Source organism: Neofelis nebulosa, chromosome X (genome assembly GCF_028018385.1).
Source record: "Neofelis nebulosa isolate mNeoNeb1 chromosome X, mNeoNeb1.pri, whole genome shotgun sequence".
Lineage (NCBI taxonomy): Eukaryota > Metazoa > Chordata > Mammalia > Carnivora > Felidae > Neofelis > Neofelis nebulosa.
In genome coordinates, this window is record NC_080800.1 from 97,193,431 (window position 1) to 97,210,517 (window position 17,087).

General features: G+C 45.8%; 1 protein-coding gene across 7 annotated transcripts in view; it reads left to right on the forward strand.

Moving 5' to 3' along the window:
- DOCK11 (dedicator of cytokinesis 11) overlaps positions 1–17,087 on the forward strand; it is a 201,496-nt gene that overhangs the window by 68,396 nt on the left and 116,013 nt on the right. For all 7 annotated transcript variants that reach the window (XM_058714236.1, XM_058714237.1, XM_058714233.1 and 4 more), the window contains exons 8-12: positions 1,921–2,098; positions 2,523–2,602; positions 3,968–4,051; positions 7,875–8,015; positions 9,214–9,426. In XM_058714236.1, coding sequence (XP_058570219.1) covers positions 1,921–2,098; positions 2,523–2,602; positions 3,968–4,051; positions 7,875–8,015; positions 9,214–9,426 — 696 coding nt within the window. The remainder of the gene's footprint in view (positions 1–1,920; positions 2,099–2,522; positions 2,603–3,967; positions 4,052–7,874; positions 8,016–9,213; positions 9,427–17,087) is intronic.

Below are 17,087 nucleotides of genomic sequence, written 5' to 3' on the forward strand. Positions count from 1 at the left end.
TCGTGTTGGGATTAGAGGGACTGTCTCTTATTCATGTCTCTGTCCCCTGTAATAATTAGCAGCGTTGTGGACTGAGTAGAGGCTTCACAAGTGTTTGCTGATTTGAGTTACTGAGGGGGCATGGACAAAGATGCAATGGGAAGACAGGGCAGACAGATGGTGTAAGCAGGAAGTCGATTGGTCGAGAGATGGAGCCATCACTACAGAGCCAGCTGATGAAGAGGCAGGAGATGCTGGTTTGGTGTCCTCATCCTGCCTGAATCTTATTATCAATCCCACTTACTATGAATTCAACTCAGATGAGATTGTCATGTGGATCGAATAGAAAACACTTTAAAAAATAACAAGATCTGGGTCGCCTGGGTGGCTCAGTCGGTTGAGCATCTGGGTCTTGATTTTGGCTCAGGTCACGGTCTCACGGTTCATGAGGTGGAGCCCCATGTCGGGCTCTGCGCTGACAGCATGGAGCCTGCTTGGGATTCTCTCCCCTCCCCGCCCTCACCACCACCCCCCCACACCCTCACTCCCCCCCCCCCCCCCCCGCCCTGCCCCTCCCCAGCTTGCACGTGAGTCTGTGTACGTGTATGTGTGGGTGCGTGCACCTCTCTCTCAAAATAATCATTTAAAAAATATATAAAGATCTATGTAAATAAAAGTTACCTACATATAGAAAGCTACAGCTTTCTTATCTTACTGGAATAAAGAAGGTACGTGATTCCTAGATTTTTCTCGATTAGCTCCAGTCCAGATTGACCGTCCTTTATAATGTTCCCAGCTGCTGCTTTCTCCTTGCATTTATGATTCCCCCTCCCAAATATTTTCAAATATATAAATCTTGCTGATTTGCTACTGCCGTTTGATTTCATGCTTTGCTGTACTTTGAAGATGAGAAGGAGGAACTTTGTTGGTTCCTTCTTGAATGATGACCACGTGGTGGAAAATGACTGATTCATGAACCTTTCTTGAAATTAATGCTGAGGTAGTGGGGAGCGGGGAGAGTGTGTCATTTCATTTGTCATGACAGAGAAGGTGGTAATGTAAAAGAATGTGTCATCATGTTTGACGAGAGGAGGAGGCTTTTATTTTCCTTCTGTGCTAGTATTCAGCATAGGTCATTCCCATAATTTTTACTGAGAGCCACAATTTAATGTGAACCAACCATAGTCTTTTTTTTTTTTTTCAACGTTTTTTATTTATTTTTGGGACAGAGAGAGACAGAGCATGAACGGGGGAGGGGCAGAGAGAGAGGGAGACACAGAATCGGAAACAGGCTCCAGGCTCCGAGCCATCAGCCCAGAGCCTGACGCGGGGCTCGAACTCACGGACCGCGAGATCGTGACCTGGCTGAAGTCGGACGCTCAACCGACTGCGCCACCCAGGCGCCCCAACCATAGTCTTCTTTTATGCTATTGTGATGCATTTCATGTTATGCACAGTAACGTGAATTAGGTATCAAAACCTCGTTTTATGGTGTGATAGAAAGCAAGTGCCAGGTTTATTTCAAAGCACATCGGAGCTTGTTTCCAAGGGCTGATTTTGAAAATCTATAAATTATGCAAGAAAAACTTTAAGCAGGGTAGAAAGAATTAAAAACATTTGCTTATTTTGATGCTGGTGGTTCGATTCTCTAGATGGGAAAAGGCCTTAAGTGATAATCCTCAGTCAACAAGTCATGTCTTATGCCAACTTTGTGCATGTAGCACTGTGCCCAGTATAGAGGGGAATAAAAATGGCACATTTGACATGGTCATTCATCGTCTGGGAGTTTCTATTTCTTGTTGAAAGAAGCAATTCTTTCATGACAGTATTGACGTGCATGTGTGCTGAGCAGAGGTAAAAAATAAACTAATGAAATCTAATATTGAAAAGGTAACTAACTGGACACATGCTTTTTCTTTTTCTTTTCTTTTTTTTCTCTAGTGCCCCAAAATGCGCCGTCATGCATTCGAACTCAAGATGTTAGATAAGTATAGCCATTATCTGGCTGCTGAGACTGAGCAGGAAATGGAGGAATGGTTGCTAACTTTGAAAAAGATTATTCAGATCAATACCGACAGTTTAGTGCAAGAGAAAAAGGAGACGGTAGAAACAACACAAGGTCAGAATTTTTAAATGATTCATTATCGAGGTAGAGCTCTTATCTTTAATCCATGGGAATGTCCTTTGTGTAGGGTAAATACAGAACTCTTAATCTTGAAGGTTGACCTACTTCCTCATTAAAAGTGACTATGGAGTTTGATAGATTTTCTTTCTTTCTTTCTTTCTTTTTTTTTTTTTTTGTTTTGAAGGGTTGACGTTTCATGGGCTCTGACACATGAAATATCACCAGACTAAAACGGATAGGGAATTCATGGCAGATTGTCAAAAGTCCATTAAAGTTTTCCCCATGCTTTCATAATCAAAATTCTTTGCAGTAAATCTAGTAGGAGAGGATGGGGTGGGAGAGATAGTTAGGATATTCTTCTTAGGTGATTAGTAATGGTCTGCATGGTTTGGAACATCTGCTTTTAATGAATTTGCAGAAGATGAACCTAGCAGCCAAGGAAAAGCCGAGAACATCATGGCCAGCTTGGAAAGGAGTATGCATCCGGAACTGATGAAGGTACATCTTTCTTATGGCAACTTGCCTTCAACTGAGACAGTGCAGGATTAGCTATTAGTTTTAATGCTGGATTCCATTTGGCAATGTCATTTCTAAGTTAAAAACCACAGCAAATTAGTGAAACAGGTAGAGATTGTAAGAGAAAAGTTACACTTCTACAGTTGGATTTACGAGGGCCTGCTAACAGTGTAGAATATCTTTTTTTTTCCCCCCAGATGGCAGGAGGTACTGTTAAATTTTTGTGACTTTATTAATGTCATTCATAAAATAAATATTCTTCGTTCAAGGGGTATTGATGCATATTGAACGTGATATTCAGTCGAATGATCTGCATCTGTTAATTTCATGTGAAAATCACATATTCTGTCTGTATGTAAATACATACATGCGCGTATATGAATAATTTCATCAGAGAAAGATTTTGGTGACCAGACATCATTTGTGTTAATTACTCCACTCTTTGAAGTTTGAAATGAGCTTAACTTGGAAAGTGTAGAGGCGATTATCATACCTATCTTAGTAGGTTACATATTTTACTCTGTGGACTCTATGCCATAGTAGAGCAGAAGCTTATACCCCATTTATTCATTTAAATCCTCGTTAAACCTGTTGATATTTTCACTTGATTCTTCTTCTTGGACTACTAAATTACATAAGCTTAGAAGTTATTTTTTTCTACTTGAAATTTACGCTTCTCTTAAAAGAAAAAAATTTCCCTTCTCTTAAACTTCACAGCAATTTTCCGAAACTTAGGAACACGCTCATGAGCCCCTGATCTAGGTTTTCTGTGATTTTGTAGATTTTAATCAATCCTTTTGGAGTCTTTGACATTCCAGGCTATACAGCCCATTATGTTTTTCCTCAAGCGATGGAATCGGAATTGTATATGATATCCCATGGCTAGCACCGTGGGTGTGGAGAAGATAGTGTTTTGTCATTTGTCTTTCTTTTGCATTCAAATCTCTTATATTCATTTTTTGTACTACGGTGGGTTGATCAAGATTCTTGATGTTATGAGAGGCACATAGAAGGTAGAAGAACCTGATCTATAGCTTATCATGGGTCGTAGCAATGGTGACTCTCCACCCAGCACACGTTTTTTTTATCTGCATTAAGTTATATGGAACTAGGAAATAGTATATCTTTTGAAGATCTGTCAGAGGGTAGTTTCACAAACTAGGTATTTTTTTAAAAATAATCTCTACACCCACCACGGGGCTCGAACTCACGACCCCCAGATCTGGAATCGCACGCTCTCCCATCGGAGCCAGCCAAGCGCCCCACCTAAACTAGATATTTAAATGTTATTTAATACTGTTTTGAAGGAAATGAAGTGACGTTCGGTGTGTGTATTTTTAATTTTAGTACGGCAGAGAAACTGAACAGCTAAATAAACTCAGCAGAGGGGACGGAAGACAGAATCTCTTTTCTTTTGATTCGGAAGTCCAGGTATCAATGACCTATTTCTTTAAATAATCAAAGAATCATCGCATAGCCAGGTAAACAACATCTGTGAAATGTTGAAACCATTGATGTTTTGTACCACCGGGTCATACCTGTTGTTCTGTATTTGTCATGTTCACTTTGAACAAGTGGCTTAACAGCTAACTTCCTCAAGAGGACTGTCACATATGCAAATAGTTTGAGACTGAATACACATGTTTGTTTGTTTGTTTTTCCCCTCCTTCCCTATATTCTTTTTAGTTCATCTCACTCCTCAAAAGAGATAAATTAAAGAACCCTTAAAGATGGCGCCGGTACTCTTTTAACCCATTAAATACAAGTGTGATCCAGAGACAGCAGATCTCTGCAGTATAAAGAGGTCCCATGAGAAATGTGGTTGATTTTCCACTCTCGATGTTCATGTCTGGCTTGATCCCACTTCAAGGGGAAGTTAGTGCGGGGATGTGCAGGCTTACGGGCAGTTGCGTATTTTAACCTCTTTCGTGAGAGCGAGGCACTTTTTGTACTAAGGTCTGTGCACTTCATGTTTAATTCTGTATTTTCTCGTTGAAAGGCTGATTTGTTTAAATGGAAAAACTCGACAGTATGTAAGTGTTACAGATATATTTCTTTTTTTAAAAAATTCATTTATTTTGAGAGAGAGAAGAGAGTGGGGGCAGGGCGAGGGGGAAAGACAGAGAATCCCAAGCGGCTCCACGCTCCACGGGGAGCCCGATGCGGGGCTCGATCTCATGACTGTGAGATCATGACCTGAGCTGAAACCAAGAGTCGGACGCTTAACCACCTGAGCCACCCAGGCGCCCCTACAAATATTTTTCTTAACATACTTCACGAGAAAATGGAATTATTTGGGGAAAGACGGATTCTTTTTCCACTTTTTTCTAGTGAGATTTATAATGAAAATTTTGGGATTTTTTTTTGCAATCGAAAAGTTTGCATTACATAAATAGCATTTATGTTTTTTTCTCAGTGAAAATAGATCAGAAAAATATAATTTGGGGAAGACTGATTTTGTTTCTGCTTCGAACGGTTTTTTAATTTTTTTTTTTAATTTGACATGGGAAAAGTATATAGTCTATCAATAATGCAGGCATTTTTCCTTAATAAAAATACCATATGAGAAAATAATTTTGGAGGAAAAATTTTAAAACATGTTTTATCTCCTTTTTTCTTTCTTTTTTTTTAAAGTTTATAAATGTTTATTTATTTTTGAGAGAGAGCACAAGTTGGGGAGGGGCAGAGAGAGAGAGAGAGGGAGACACAGAATCTGAAGCAGGCTCCAGGCTCTGAGCTGTCAGTGGAGAGCCCAATGTGGGGCTCGAACTCACAAAACCGTGAGATCATGACCTGAGCTGAAACCGAGCGTCGGATGCTTAACCGGCTGAGCCACTCAGGCACCCCTCTCCTACTTTTTTTCCGTAGCAATATTAGATTCCTTGTGTAAGTTATGTGATTTAAATAAAAAGGGGGTGGGGGTACAGTAGGACATTCGGAGTACTGGTTCTTAGATACTCATTCAGAAAGTTGCTGATTCCAAACAAGCCTGAGCCTTTCATAGAGCCCCGCCGACTTCCCCCCCCCCCCCCACCACACAATTGGGCTCTAATTGGACATGTCAGGCTCTTTCCTTGTATACAAAGAAGCCAATTGACTGTGGTTGAAACTCAATCCAGTATCTTTAAAAAATTTGTGGTGTAGTGTTTTTGTGGTCATGGAACTGAACTCAAGCATAAAAGCAGTTATCAGTGAGCTACAATCGTCGGTGAAGAATTCACCATTGCAGTGACACTTGGACGCCCAAAACGGTTGATTTTAATGTAGGGAAGGCAGTGTCCTTGCAGAGAAATCTGTGTCGTATGTGTTGCGTCCCTTTTCTGGGTGAAGTGCCATCATCCTATGCTATCAGCCTTCTCTTTTGACCCCAGTACGATGTCTTGAGAGAGACTCTCTATCACCGACCTTAGAGCATAAAGACCACCTCGGCAGACCTGGGGGAAGGCTCTGCGTCCCAGCGTCTGTACTTGGAGGCCTCAGAAGGGAAAGGATTTGGGGGCTGGGGTGGTTTAGTCCAGTTTTCCTCAAATTCCGCTGTCTCAGGAAGATAGAAAGGAGAGCAGATAAATGGGCGGAAATTAGAATTGATCTCCATGGCAATGACTGGCCTCAGCCGGCTTTACAGATAAGTGTTCAAGAGGGAGCTGTCTAGTCCCACACATTTGTGCTCGGTTTGTAGATAAATAGACTCGGGAGGAAAAGGGTGCTTTCAGGTACGAATGTTATAGGTAGGCCCGTGGAAGGAGGATTTTTTTTGGTCAGTGATGCCGGCTAGGTCAGAAGGGCTGTAATTATCCAAGATTCTTCCGGCACAATACCTGTTTTGGCTTGAATTACTTAGGCAATTGAGAAAAAGCCTTGGGTTTCTTGGCTTGAGCTATCCGTATTGGCAGTATATTCTACTCTGATTCACCGAGTCCTTTTCGCCTCCCCGGTCGCCGATCTTCTGGTATAGTGAGCTGTGCCACAATCCAGACATCCCCTCCCGTTGGTGAACACAACGTTAAATCTGTTCGGATATTCAGAATAAACGGATGGACTCCGATCGCCTGAGCTGTGGGAGCCGAAGAGGAGGATTCTAGGAGTTTCTTTGAGGAGGGACAGATTCCTCCCTTGCCGAGAGGAATTCCTTGACTCCCAATATCTGTTTTTAAACCTTAAAAAAAAAAAAAAAATTGGAAATACCAGTAATTTAAGAAAAGTCTCTCTCTCTCTGGCAGCCAGGGTACAGCCCCCAGCTCTGTGAGAAGCTGAGCTCATTGTTTGTCACTTTTCGAAGCAGACGCCTCTCCCTCTGTTCATCATTTAAACGTAGGTGGTCCCCAGGGTCTAGTTACCACTGACTCCCGAATTCACATCTCCAGCCCAGACCCCTGCTATTTTCCCAGCCACTTAGTAACCTCACTCCAACCGAACACATCCCACACTGAGCTCACCGTCTCTACTCCCCCTCCCCCCATATCTGCTATTCTTTTTTTATTCCGCAGCTGAGTTCCTAACAGCACAGTCAATTAGGGACCACCGTGTTATTCTGGATGCCTCACATGTCCATTCGTGGCACTTTTGCCCCCCTGCACACCTCATAAAAGACAAAAAAAAAATCTCTATCATCCTGGAATGTATGTTTTGTGGGGAAGGCCCGTCACCACTAAGTACATACAAAAAAAAGTCGTGTTAGAAAACTTAAATCAAGGAAAGGGAGTGTATAGACTGTCAGAGTGTGCAGTTCTCTATAGGGAGTTAAGGAAGGTCTCTGTGGAAATGCCAATTGACCGGAGACATGAATGAAATGAGGGAGTAAGGCATGCATCTAACTGACAGAACAGCAAGTGCAAAGGCCCTGAGGTGGGAGTGTACTTGGGGTCTTGGAGAAATAAACAAGGAGGCCAGTGTGGCTGGAACAGAGCGTGGGGGTGGGGGGAGGCAAGAGTGGTGGGGGATGGGGGATGGGGTCAGAGGAGTTGGGGGAGGTAGGGACTCGCGTCCTATAGGGCTTTGTCGGCCGTGGTACAGACCTGTGACTTTTCCAATGCCTTAGATCAGAGTCTCATCATCTCCCTCTAGGATTTCTCCGTCGGTGTTTGAACCTTAGTGTAAGAGCTCTACAAAGGCTTACCGAGTGAAAAAAAATAAAATAAAAAGTTCAAATGAAGTCTGAATAGAAAACTGTAGGATTCTGCGGTTTTTACTTAAAGACCTGTGTTCCTATGAATCCTCTTTTTAACAAAATGACTTCTTCTCCTCTGTTTTGTAGAGGTTGGACTTTTCAGGAATCGAGCCTGATATAAAGCCATTCGAGGAAAAGTGCAATAAACGTTTCCTGGTAAACTGCCATGATTTAACTTTCAATGTCTTGGGTCAAGTTGGAGACCATGCAAGAGGACCAGCCACAAATGTATGTATGACTTGTCCTTCCACCTCCCTTAAAGCAGGGCATTGAGGAAATGCTGTTTTTTTTGTTTGTTTTTTTTTGTCACTAGAACGAATTTATGGGATGAAAATTCCATTGCTATACGCTATGATAGATTTGACACGGAGGCATTTCGTGTCATTTGGCATTTTTCTCTTTGGCCAAAATATGAATATGGTCTCATCTTGAGAGGATTCCTGAACGTCTTGACCTATTCAAAACAGCAGATAGAGTAGGGTGTTGAAATTCACAAGGGACATGTCCCCAGAACCTGGAAAATCCTCCTTGTTGCGAATTCTCCCAGAGAATAGGACTTCTTCTGTGACCTGGCTCATCACGGGGTGTCCCCAGGCGGGGATACGGATGCTCTACAGTCAGCTAGCCTCACTCGTTCTCCTCGAGTGAGTTCATTTTGTTCTTCACAGAAAACTGTAATTGGTAGCTGTCACGGATCATTTGAGTTACTCAGAAATACTTGCAACTGTAAATGTTAAATCACCAAAGAGACGGCGTTTTCTGTTCATCTTTAGTTTTTGGTTCTGGCTTTGTCTTTGAAAAGTATCCACCGTGAGGATCTGTTCCCTTCCAAAGTAGCTGCAATGCACCAGCAGACTTTCTGTGGATAAAGGGTTAATCTTTATGCCGTTTGGCACAAAATTGCTCTTTGTGACCGGCTTTCAAATGCCATCTGTAGGGAGGAATCGTGGCCTTCCCAAACTGCTGACGGGGCAAAGCTTTTGTCAAGTAATTTGATGTTGATGGATATTAGCACTTATTAAATGTATCATCAAGTAAGCGGTAGCATAACAAAAGGGAAGATTTAGGTCTATTCTACAGCATTGGCATTATTTTTCAGTAATGTCAGTAAACCTACCGAGAATTACATTTTATTCATAGAACAATTGACGTGCTTTAAATGTGCCTTCGGAGTTTGACGCATTAGAAAAAACATATGACTTGTAAAATTATTTACGCCTGACAAAAGTGAACATTTGATAGCCTGTTATTTTAGAATACTCTTTCTTATATGCAAATGAGCCCGAAAGCCATCGTAGCTGTGATACTCAGAAAAGAACCGTAATCACCGCACCTCGAGGAATAAAAACATTGTTTTGTCGTGTGTCTTCCCTCCCGCACCCCACTGAAAGGTCTTCGCTTCAACATGCCCTCGTTTTCATTCCAGGTTGAACCCTTTTTTATCAATCTCGCTTTGTTTGATGTGAGGAACAATTGTAAGATTTCAGCTGACTTCCACATAGACCTGAATCCCCCATCTGTCCGTGAAATGCTGTGGGGTGCTTCTGCTCAACTGGCCGCCGACGGACACTCGAGAAGCTCTTTACCAGAGTCTCTTATTCATGGAATTGCAGAATCCCAGTTACGCTACATAAAGCAGGTAGAGCGCGATCTTCTAGCGTTCGGAATAAGAAACGGAAAGCCCCTTGGGGGGTTTCATCCGCTCGCACGATGCTTTCGTGGGCGTCTCTTGTAAAGGTGTGTGTCTAGATGTTTTCCCCTGGGGACTGACGTTAGAGGGACAGGATGGAAACCAGCATGCGCCGGTAGTGGGTCAGCGAAGTCCCCTTTTCAAGCGGGGCCGTGACGGGAGTCTCAGAGGAAGTATCCTGTGAGCTGGACAACGAAGGTGACACGGACAGGCACAGACACACGGCCACACTCGGGCACGCTTCTGAGCAAGGCAGTAGGTGCCTGAAAGGCCAATTTCTCTGAAGAAAGAAATTGACCCGACGATCATCTCCTGTCCCTAATTCCCATTTCCATTAGGAGTAGTAGCTTGTGTTTGCTTTTGGTTTTTGTCTTGGTGCGCAGTCTTTATTTCAGAGATTTCTTAAGACACCATTAGGTTTTTCCTTAGGTTTTGTTTTGTTTTTTAATTTTTGAGGGAGGGAGAGAGAGACAGAGATTGCAAGCGGGGGAGGGGCAGAGGGAGAGGGGGACACTGACAGCAGTGAGCCCGATGCGGGGCTCAAACTCAAAAAATCATAGGCTCATGACCTGAGCTGAAGGTAGACGCTCAACCGACTGAGCCACCCAGACGCCCCTTCCTCAGATTAAAAAAAGGTTTTTTTTGAGTTTTATTTAAGTAATCCCTGCACCCAGTGTGAGGCTCGAACCCACAACCCCGAGATCAAGAGTCACGTGCTCTCCTGACTGAGCCGGCTTTGTGCCCCCACATTAGATTTTTCCCTAGGACATGAGCAGAGGTCACCCCCTTGCAGAAACTTAGGAACTGTGTACAGAACTTTACAGAACAGAGGATAACACTGTAGCTGAAGCCTGACTATGGGTCCAAGAATGGAGTTCCCAGCAGACTCCATGAAGAAGAGGAAATTAGGCAAGGAAGGGAAGGTGCCCATCTGAATGAAACTTCGGCCACCATCAGGGCAAGTCTTGTGATGGTCACAGACTGGAGGCTCTGTTTCCGGAAGGTTCGAGAACAGCCTAGGGGTTCCATGTGTCTATCTGGCTACACCCCTGGCTGAGGTGCCATTAAGTTCCCTCAAATTCCTGGCCAGCCAACCCCCCTACAGCAAAAGGTCCCCACAGATTCCTCCAGAAATTATTCTTGTCGGTGGCTTGGCGGTGGATGCCCCAGAGCCAGTCTCCCATGTTGTCTGGAATCTGGAAGCTTCATTTGTGAGCTGGCAGTGTTCATGCTGACCCCACATGAATAGGTAGTTTTAATGGAGCATAAAGGGTCTTTATAGGGGCGCCTGGGTGGCGCAGTCGGTTAAGCGTCCGACTTCAGCCAGGTCACGATCTCGCAGTCCGTGAGTTCGAGCCCCGCGTCAGGCTCTGGGCTGACGGCTCAGAGCCTGGAGCCTGTTTCCGATTCTGTGTCTCCCTCTCTCTCTGCCCCTCCCCCGTTCATGCTCTGTCTCTCTCTGTCCCAAAAATAAATAAAAAACGTTGAAAAAAAATTAAAAAAAAAAAAGGGTCTTTATAACGAGGAGTTCTGGTTGCAGAGCAACGGGAGGGAGCTGCTCATGTCACATATGTAATGCTGTGCCCTTCTGTCCTGTCTGGTGCAAAGAAGCCCCTTCACAAGGAGCCTGACGCTTCCCTGCCATTTTGACCTCTGACCAGACTGGCAGCCATGAGAGGTTAGGCAGAGCAGAACTGATAGTCTTCCTTCTCGACTTTTGCAACTCAAAGGAAAATAGAATGTAGCATAGAGTTTAAGTTTCTGCTTTCTTTTTTTCAACGTTTATTTATTATTGAGAGAGAGAGAGAGAGAGAGAGAGAGAAAATGTGAGCGGGGGAAGGGCAGAGAGAGAAGGAGACACAGAATCTGAAGCAGGCTCCAGGCTCCGAGCCGTCAGCACAGAGCCTGATGTGGGGCTCGAACCCACGAACTGTGAGATGATGGCCTGAGCCGAAGTCAGACACTCAACCACCCAGGCGCCCCTAAATTTCTTTTTGTTAATGTATATTTATTTGGTTTTGAGAGAGAGAAAGACAGAGCATGAGTTGGGGAGGGGCAGACAGAGAGGGAGACACAGAATTCGAAGCAGGCTCCAGGCTCCGAGCTGTCAGCACAGAGCCCGACTCTGGGTTGGAACCCACGAACCGCGAGATCATGACCTGAGCCGAAGTCGGACGCTTAACCGACCGAGCCACCCAGGTGCGCTTCTTTTTTTTAATGTTTATTTATTTTTGAGAGAGAGAGAGAGAGAGAGAGAGAGAGAGAGTGAGAGAGAGAGAGTCAGGGAAGGGCAGAGAGGGAGAGGGAGGGGGAAAGAATCCTAACCAGGCTCCACACTTGCAGCACAGGGCCCGATGTGGGGCTCGAGCTCATGAACCATGAGATCATGACAGCTGAAATCAAGAGTCGGAGGCTCAATCGACCGAGCCAGCCAGGCGCCCTCTGGGTCACTCACGTCCTTAAAGGCTCTTATAGTATTCCACTGACGTACCTAACCAGCATATTTGTAATTTGGGGGTATCGTAAATCACACTGCTTTGAACGTCCACGTGCACACGTTAGCTCGCTTGCTGAGTTATCTCCTTAGAATAAATACCAGGCATCCGGGTTTCCTGGGTTCAGGATTATGCTCACTGGTACAGATTGCTGCATGCTGGGGGAAGACTTTACGTGTACAGTGAACTTCCCTCTTTGGGCTTTCCCCATGTTGCCTCTTAGTTTGTTACTCAGATTATACTTATCACATATGTGAACATATGTTCACTACTGCAGCATATGCTTCTGAAAGAGATTGAGCAAGCGACATCTAGATGGCTCAGTCTATTGAGCATTCGACTTCGGCTCAGGTCATGATCTCAAGGTTCGTGAGTTCGAGCCCTGCATCGGGACGGCTCGCTGCGTCAGTGCAGAGCCCGCTTCGGATCCTCTGTCCCCCTCTCTCTTTGCCCCTCCCCTGCTCGCTCTCTCTCTCTCAAAAATAAACAAACATTTAAAAAAAGACATTGAGGGACACCTGCATGGCTCCGTCGGTTAAGCGTCAGACTTCGGCTCAGGTCGCGATCTCCTAGTTTGTGGGCTCGAATCCCACGTCGGGCTCTGTGCTGACAGCTCAGAGCCTGAAGCCTGCTTCAGTTTCTGCCTCTCTCTCTGCCCCTCCCCTGCTCACACTGTGTCTCTCTCTCTGTCTCTCAAAAAAAAAAAAAAAAATGAACATTATAAAAAATTTTTTTAAATAAATTTTAAAAAGATTGAGCAAATACAGTATAAAAGTATTTAAGAGTCTGCTACGGAATTTTGCGTAAAATTTCCTGCACCGTATCAAAGAAGTCCTTTGAAGCCAATGATGTATTTACTGTATTACTTCCCCATTGCTCAGCTTGTATGTTCAAGGCATGGAGTTGTAATTGTGGTCGTGGGCATCATCCCACCTGTAATCTAGGTCAGGAAGAAAAGCAGCAGGTTTTCTTGTTTTTTTTTTTTTTCCAATATCTCTGGTATGCCAAAATTTTCCATTGGGGTCTCATGCAATCATCACAGTCTTGTGAAATAGTATCATTACTGCTGTCGGGGAGGTGAGGGAAGGACAGATCGGGAGGTGAAGTAAGCTGGCCACCATAACGTGGTCAAAGAGTGGGGAAGGCAGGATTGGAACCAAGGTCGGGCCGAAAGACCCCAATCGACAATGTCTGGCACAACGTAAGTAAGGGCTGCGGCCTCTAACGCAGTGGTAGGAGATGCATTCGGAACGCAAGGAGGGTTCAGGGGTCAGGAGTTAACGGAGAGGGGGCTGCGCGGAAGATGTGGGGCTTGACAGAAACCTCAGGAATACATGAGAGGTGAGAAGGGGACAGCGATGGGCAGTGGCCCTAAATGGCTTTATCGTCTTGCACCCTTTTCAGGTCAGCTGATGATGATACCAGGAGGTGGTCATTTACTCCAATTAGTTGAACATTCTATTTTGGAGAAGGTCCCCCCCCCCCAACTTCTTCCCATTTACGACTAGGAAGCCGTGCTGTGTCAGAGAGAGACTGGATGTTAGCAGATCAGAGCCCAAATCCCAGCTTGTCGGTTCTTGAGCAGTAACAACAAGTTAAGCACTTCTTGGTGCCATTGTGTTTCTCTCGCTCCTTTACGGAGTCCCTTATTTTCACAACACCCCAGCAAAGTAGGTGGGTACTGTGACCATACACATTTTACAGATGAGCACACCGAGGCACAGAGCCCTCCAGGAGTAGTAGCTTGCCCAAAGTCCCAGAACTTAGAGGATGAAGGACGGGACCCGAAACTGGCTCTGGCCAGTTTCAAAGGCCAGGTTTTTACCCCTGTACTGTACTGCTTCCGTGTCACCCTAGAAAGAGGGAAACTACCCAGTTCCCCAGGCATTTCCAGAAAGGACTGTTGGGCAGCTCCGTCCTTTCCAGCAGGGCTATTCAGATGGCAGCATTATCTATAGGAAGAGGCAGCTCCCAGGGTTTGGTGGACGGTGGGTGTTTGGGGGCCATTCTAGGCCCTCCATTGCCATCTGTTCATTGGAGTCTTTCTCTCCAGTGGCTTCCCTGAGGACCAACAGGGTGACCACAGGAGAAGGAAGGAGTTGGATCCATCGAGTAGTTCTGCCTCCCTGACATCAAACAGTCACTATGACCAGTCCCATTATTCTCAGTTGCCTGGCACTTTCTTCCCAGATGCCCTGACAGAGCTCGGCCCCCCGTGTCTCCCAAGGTCAGACCTGATTTACTTTGGGTTGGGGCTGTGGGGGAGATGCTGACTCGTGGGGGCCTGCCTCCCTGTGGCTGTGTGGGCTCCCCCCCTGGCGGGGGGAGCAGTTGTTGGGCTGGTGAAAGGGTACAGACTCCCCCCTCCCCCAAAGCCTTGACGTGCTATGGGGTATGTAACTGCCTGGCACTGGGATGGGGGGACTTGACCCATTCTTTAGAGGGAGAGGGGCACCGAAGTGGGTTAGAATTACCCTGGGGCCGGGGGCAGGCACACCCATGCCTCCTTGGTGGGAAAGGATGGCTGGGCCAGAGGCCTTGTCTACAAGGGCCAGACTCGCAGCCCATATGGCATTCCCGGGCACTCTCTGGCTACCCTTCTGTGCTCTGGGGACAGGGAGAGCGCACCTCGCTCTCTGAAAGCACCTTGCTCTTCGCCACTGTCCGAGTTTTCCAAATTCTAATACTCCTTGCTGGCATCCGTGTGGGAAGATGCCCAGCGTCCTGGGAAAGGAGAATAGCAGGTGCTCAGTGAACGTTAGCTGTCACGATAACCAGTATTGCTGTTCTCATCCAGCCTCGTTGTGTGAGATGTTGGATGCGTGCGATCCAGGGCTGAGGCAGCATAGCCTGGGCTATATGTATAGTCTGGAAGCCATGGTTGCCAGGCTCCTTTGCCCACTCACCGCATGCGCTTGGATAAGCCTCGTTTTTTTCCCTCTGTAAAATGGGTATATCGTAGTGCCTGCATTCAAGGGTTTTTCTGAAGACTAAGGGATATCATGCACAAAAACCATCCGGGACAGCTAGGGGACAACCGGGAAGGGTGACACTGCACTCATGTGCTGTTGAGCATACGTTCTGCAAGGTCAGCAGGGGCTAGCTGCCAGGCGCCTCTCCACGCCCGAGCAGCATGTTCCTGAGAGTACCAGAGATCCAGGGGCGCCTGGGTGGCTCAGTTGGTTAAGTGTCTGACTCTGGTTTCCGCTCAGGTCGTGATCTCAACGGTTCATGTGTTCAAGCCCAGCTTCGGTCTCTGTGCTGACCGTGCGGAGCCTGCTTGGGATTCTGTCTCTCCCTCTCTCTCTCTCTCTCTCTCTCTGCCCCTCCCCTGCTCGTGCTCTCCCTTTCAAAATAAATTAAATTAAAATTAAAAAAAAAAAAAAGAAACCAAGTTCTGTGACCTTGCAGTGCTTTGGGCCACTTTAGTAGTGACTGGGTACCTAACGTGTAGTACATGGAAACCATACAGGAAATCTTTGGAATAGCTATTGCCACCCTCGTCCCCATTTGGCAGACGAGAAACCCGAGGCATAGACACAGGACGTGACTTGCCTAAACCTATAAATGGTGGAGCCAGAATTTCAACCCAGGAAACTTGACTCCCGAGCAGTTTTTAACCACTTCCTTCCCTGCTCGAGGCTTGGGAATTCAAAGGTGAATCTGCTGTTCTTAGGGTCCTTACAAGTCGTTGGATCTGCGGGGGAATTACTGGGGGTCGTACACTGACTTTTCTCCTCTTTCCTGTATGCTGTAGAGTGTTCTCTCCAGAGCAGATGAGATAATGTGTCTGAAATGTTTTGAAAACTGGAACGCATGATCTTAACACAGTTGGTAATATACCAAGTAGCAAAATAAAACTTGGTAGAGTCCCAATGATGGCTTTTTCCATTTGAATTCATTTGCGCGGCGCTCCTTGGAACAACAGACATAACCAACTAACAGGCTGTTTGGAAGATAATGTATTTGGAAGGAGCCGAGCTGGACAGCGGATGACATGGTCGTTTCACATGTATTCATAGGAAGCGTAAGGGGCGCCTGGGTGGCTCAGTTGGTTGAGCCTCTGACTTCGGCTCAGGTCACGATCTCACGGTCCGTGGGTTCGAGCCCCACGTCGGGCTCTATGCTGACGGCTTGGAGCCTGGAGCCTGCTTCAGATTCTGTGTCTCCCCCTCTCTCTGCGCCTCCCCTGCTCATGCTTTCTCTCTCTTTCTCTGTCTTTCTCTCTGTCTCTCAAAAATAAACATTAAAAAAAATTAAAAAGACAAAAGAAAACGTACGTAACTTTGGTCGCATCTTCATTCGTGTCCTCAAATGGAGCGTGCAGGAAAAAACGACATTTTGGATCCTCTGTCCCCACACTGAAAGCTGGAGCTCTTTCACTGCAGTGAAGTATTTTATTTTCTTCCTCTCAGCTGCAATTAGTATTAATTGTGAGTGAATTGCTCTGGAGTTACGCACAGCTACTTTTGAGAAGGCACATCCAGTTCCACTTGAGAAGTTCACACTATTTTAGCACATGCCGAGGAAGCCGAACAATACGCGCTGTCTTAATTAGGCCGAAGAATGTACCTTGCAGACACAGCCAAACACAAGAGGCTAAGCCGCGATGGCGACAGCTGCCCCTCAGGGACTACTATATGTGAAGTTGGTGACAAAATAGAAAACCTGAGGGTGCCTGGGTGGTACGGTCTGTTAAGCATCCAACTCTTTTAAAAATTTTTTTCATGTTTATTTATTTTGGAGAGAGAGAGAGAGAGAGAGAGCAAGCGGGGGAGGGGCAGAGAGAGAGGGAGACACAGAATCCGAAGCAGCCTCCAGGCTCGGAGCCATCAGCACAGAGACCGATGTGGGGCTCGAACTCACGAACCGAGAGATCATGACCTGAGCCGAAGTCGGACGCTTAACCCACTGAACCAGGTCCTCAAGCGTCTGACTCTTGATCTCGGCTCAGGTCACGATCTCACGGTTCGTGAGTCTGAGCTCCACATCGGGTTCTGTGCTGACAGCGCAGAGCCTGTTTGGAATTTTCTCTCCCTGTCTCTCCCTCTCCCCCACTTATGTGCTCTCTCTCTCTCTCTCTCTCTCTCTCTCTCTCAAAATAAATAAACATTA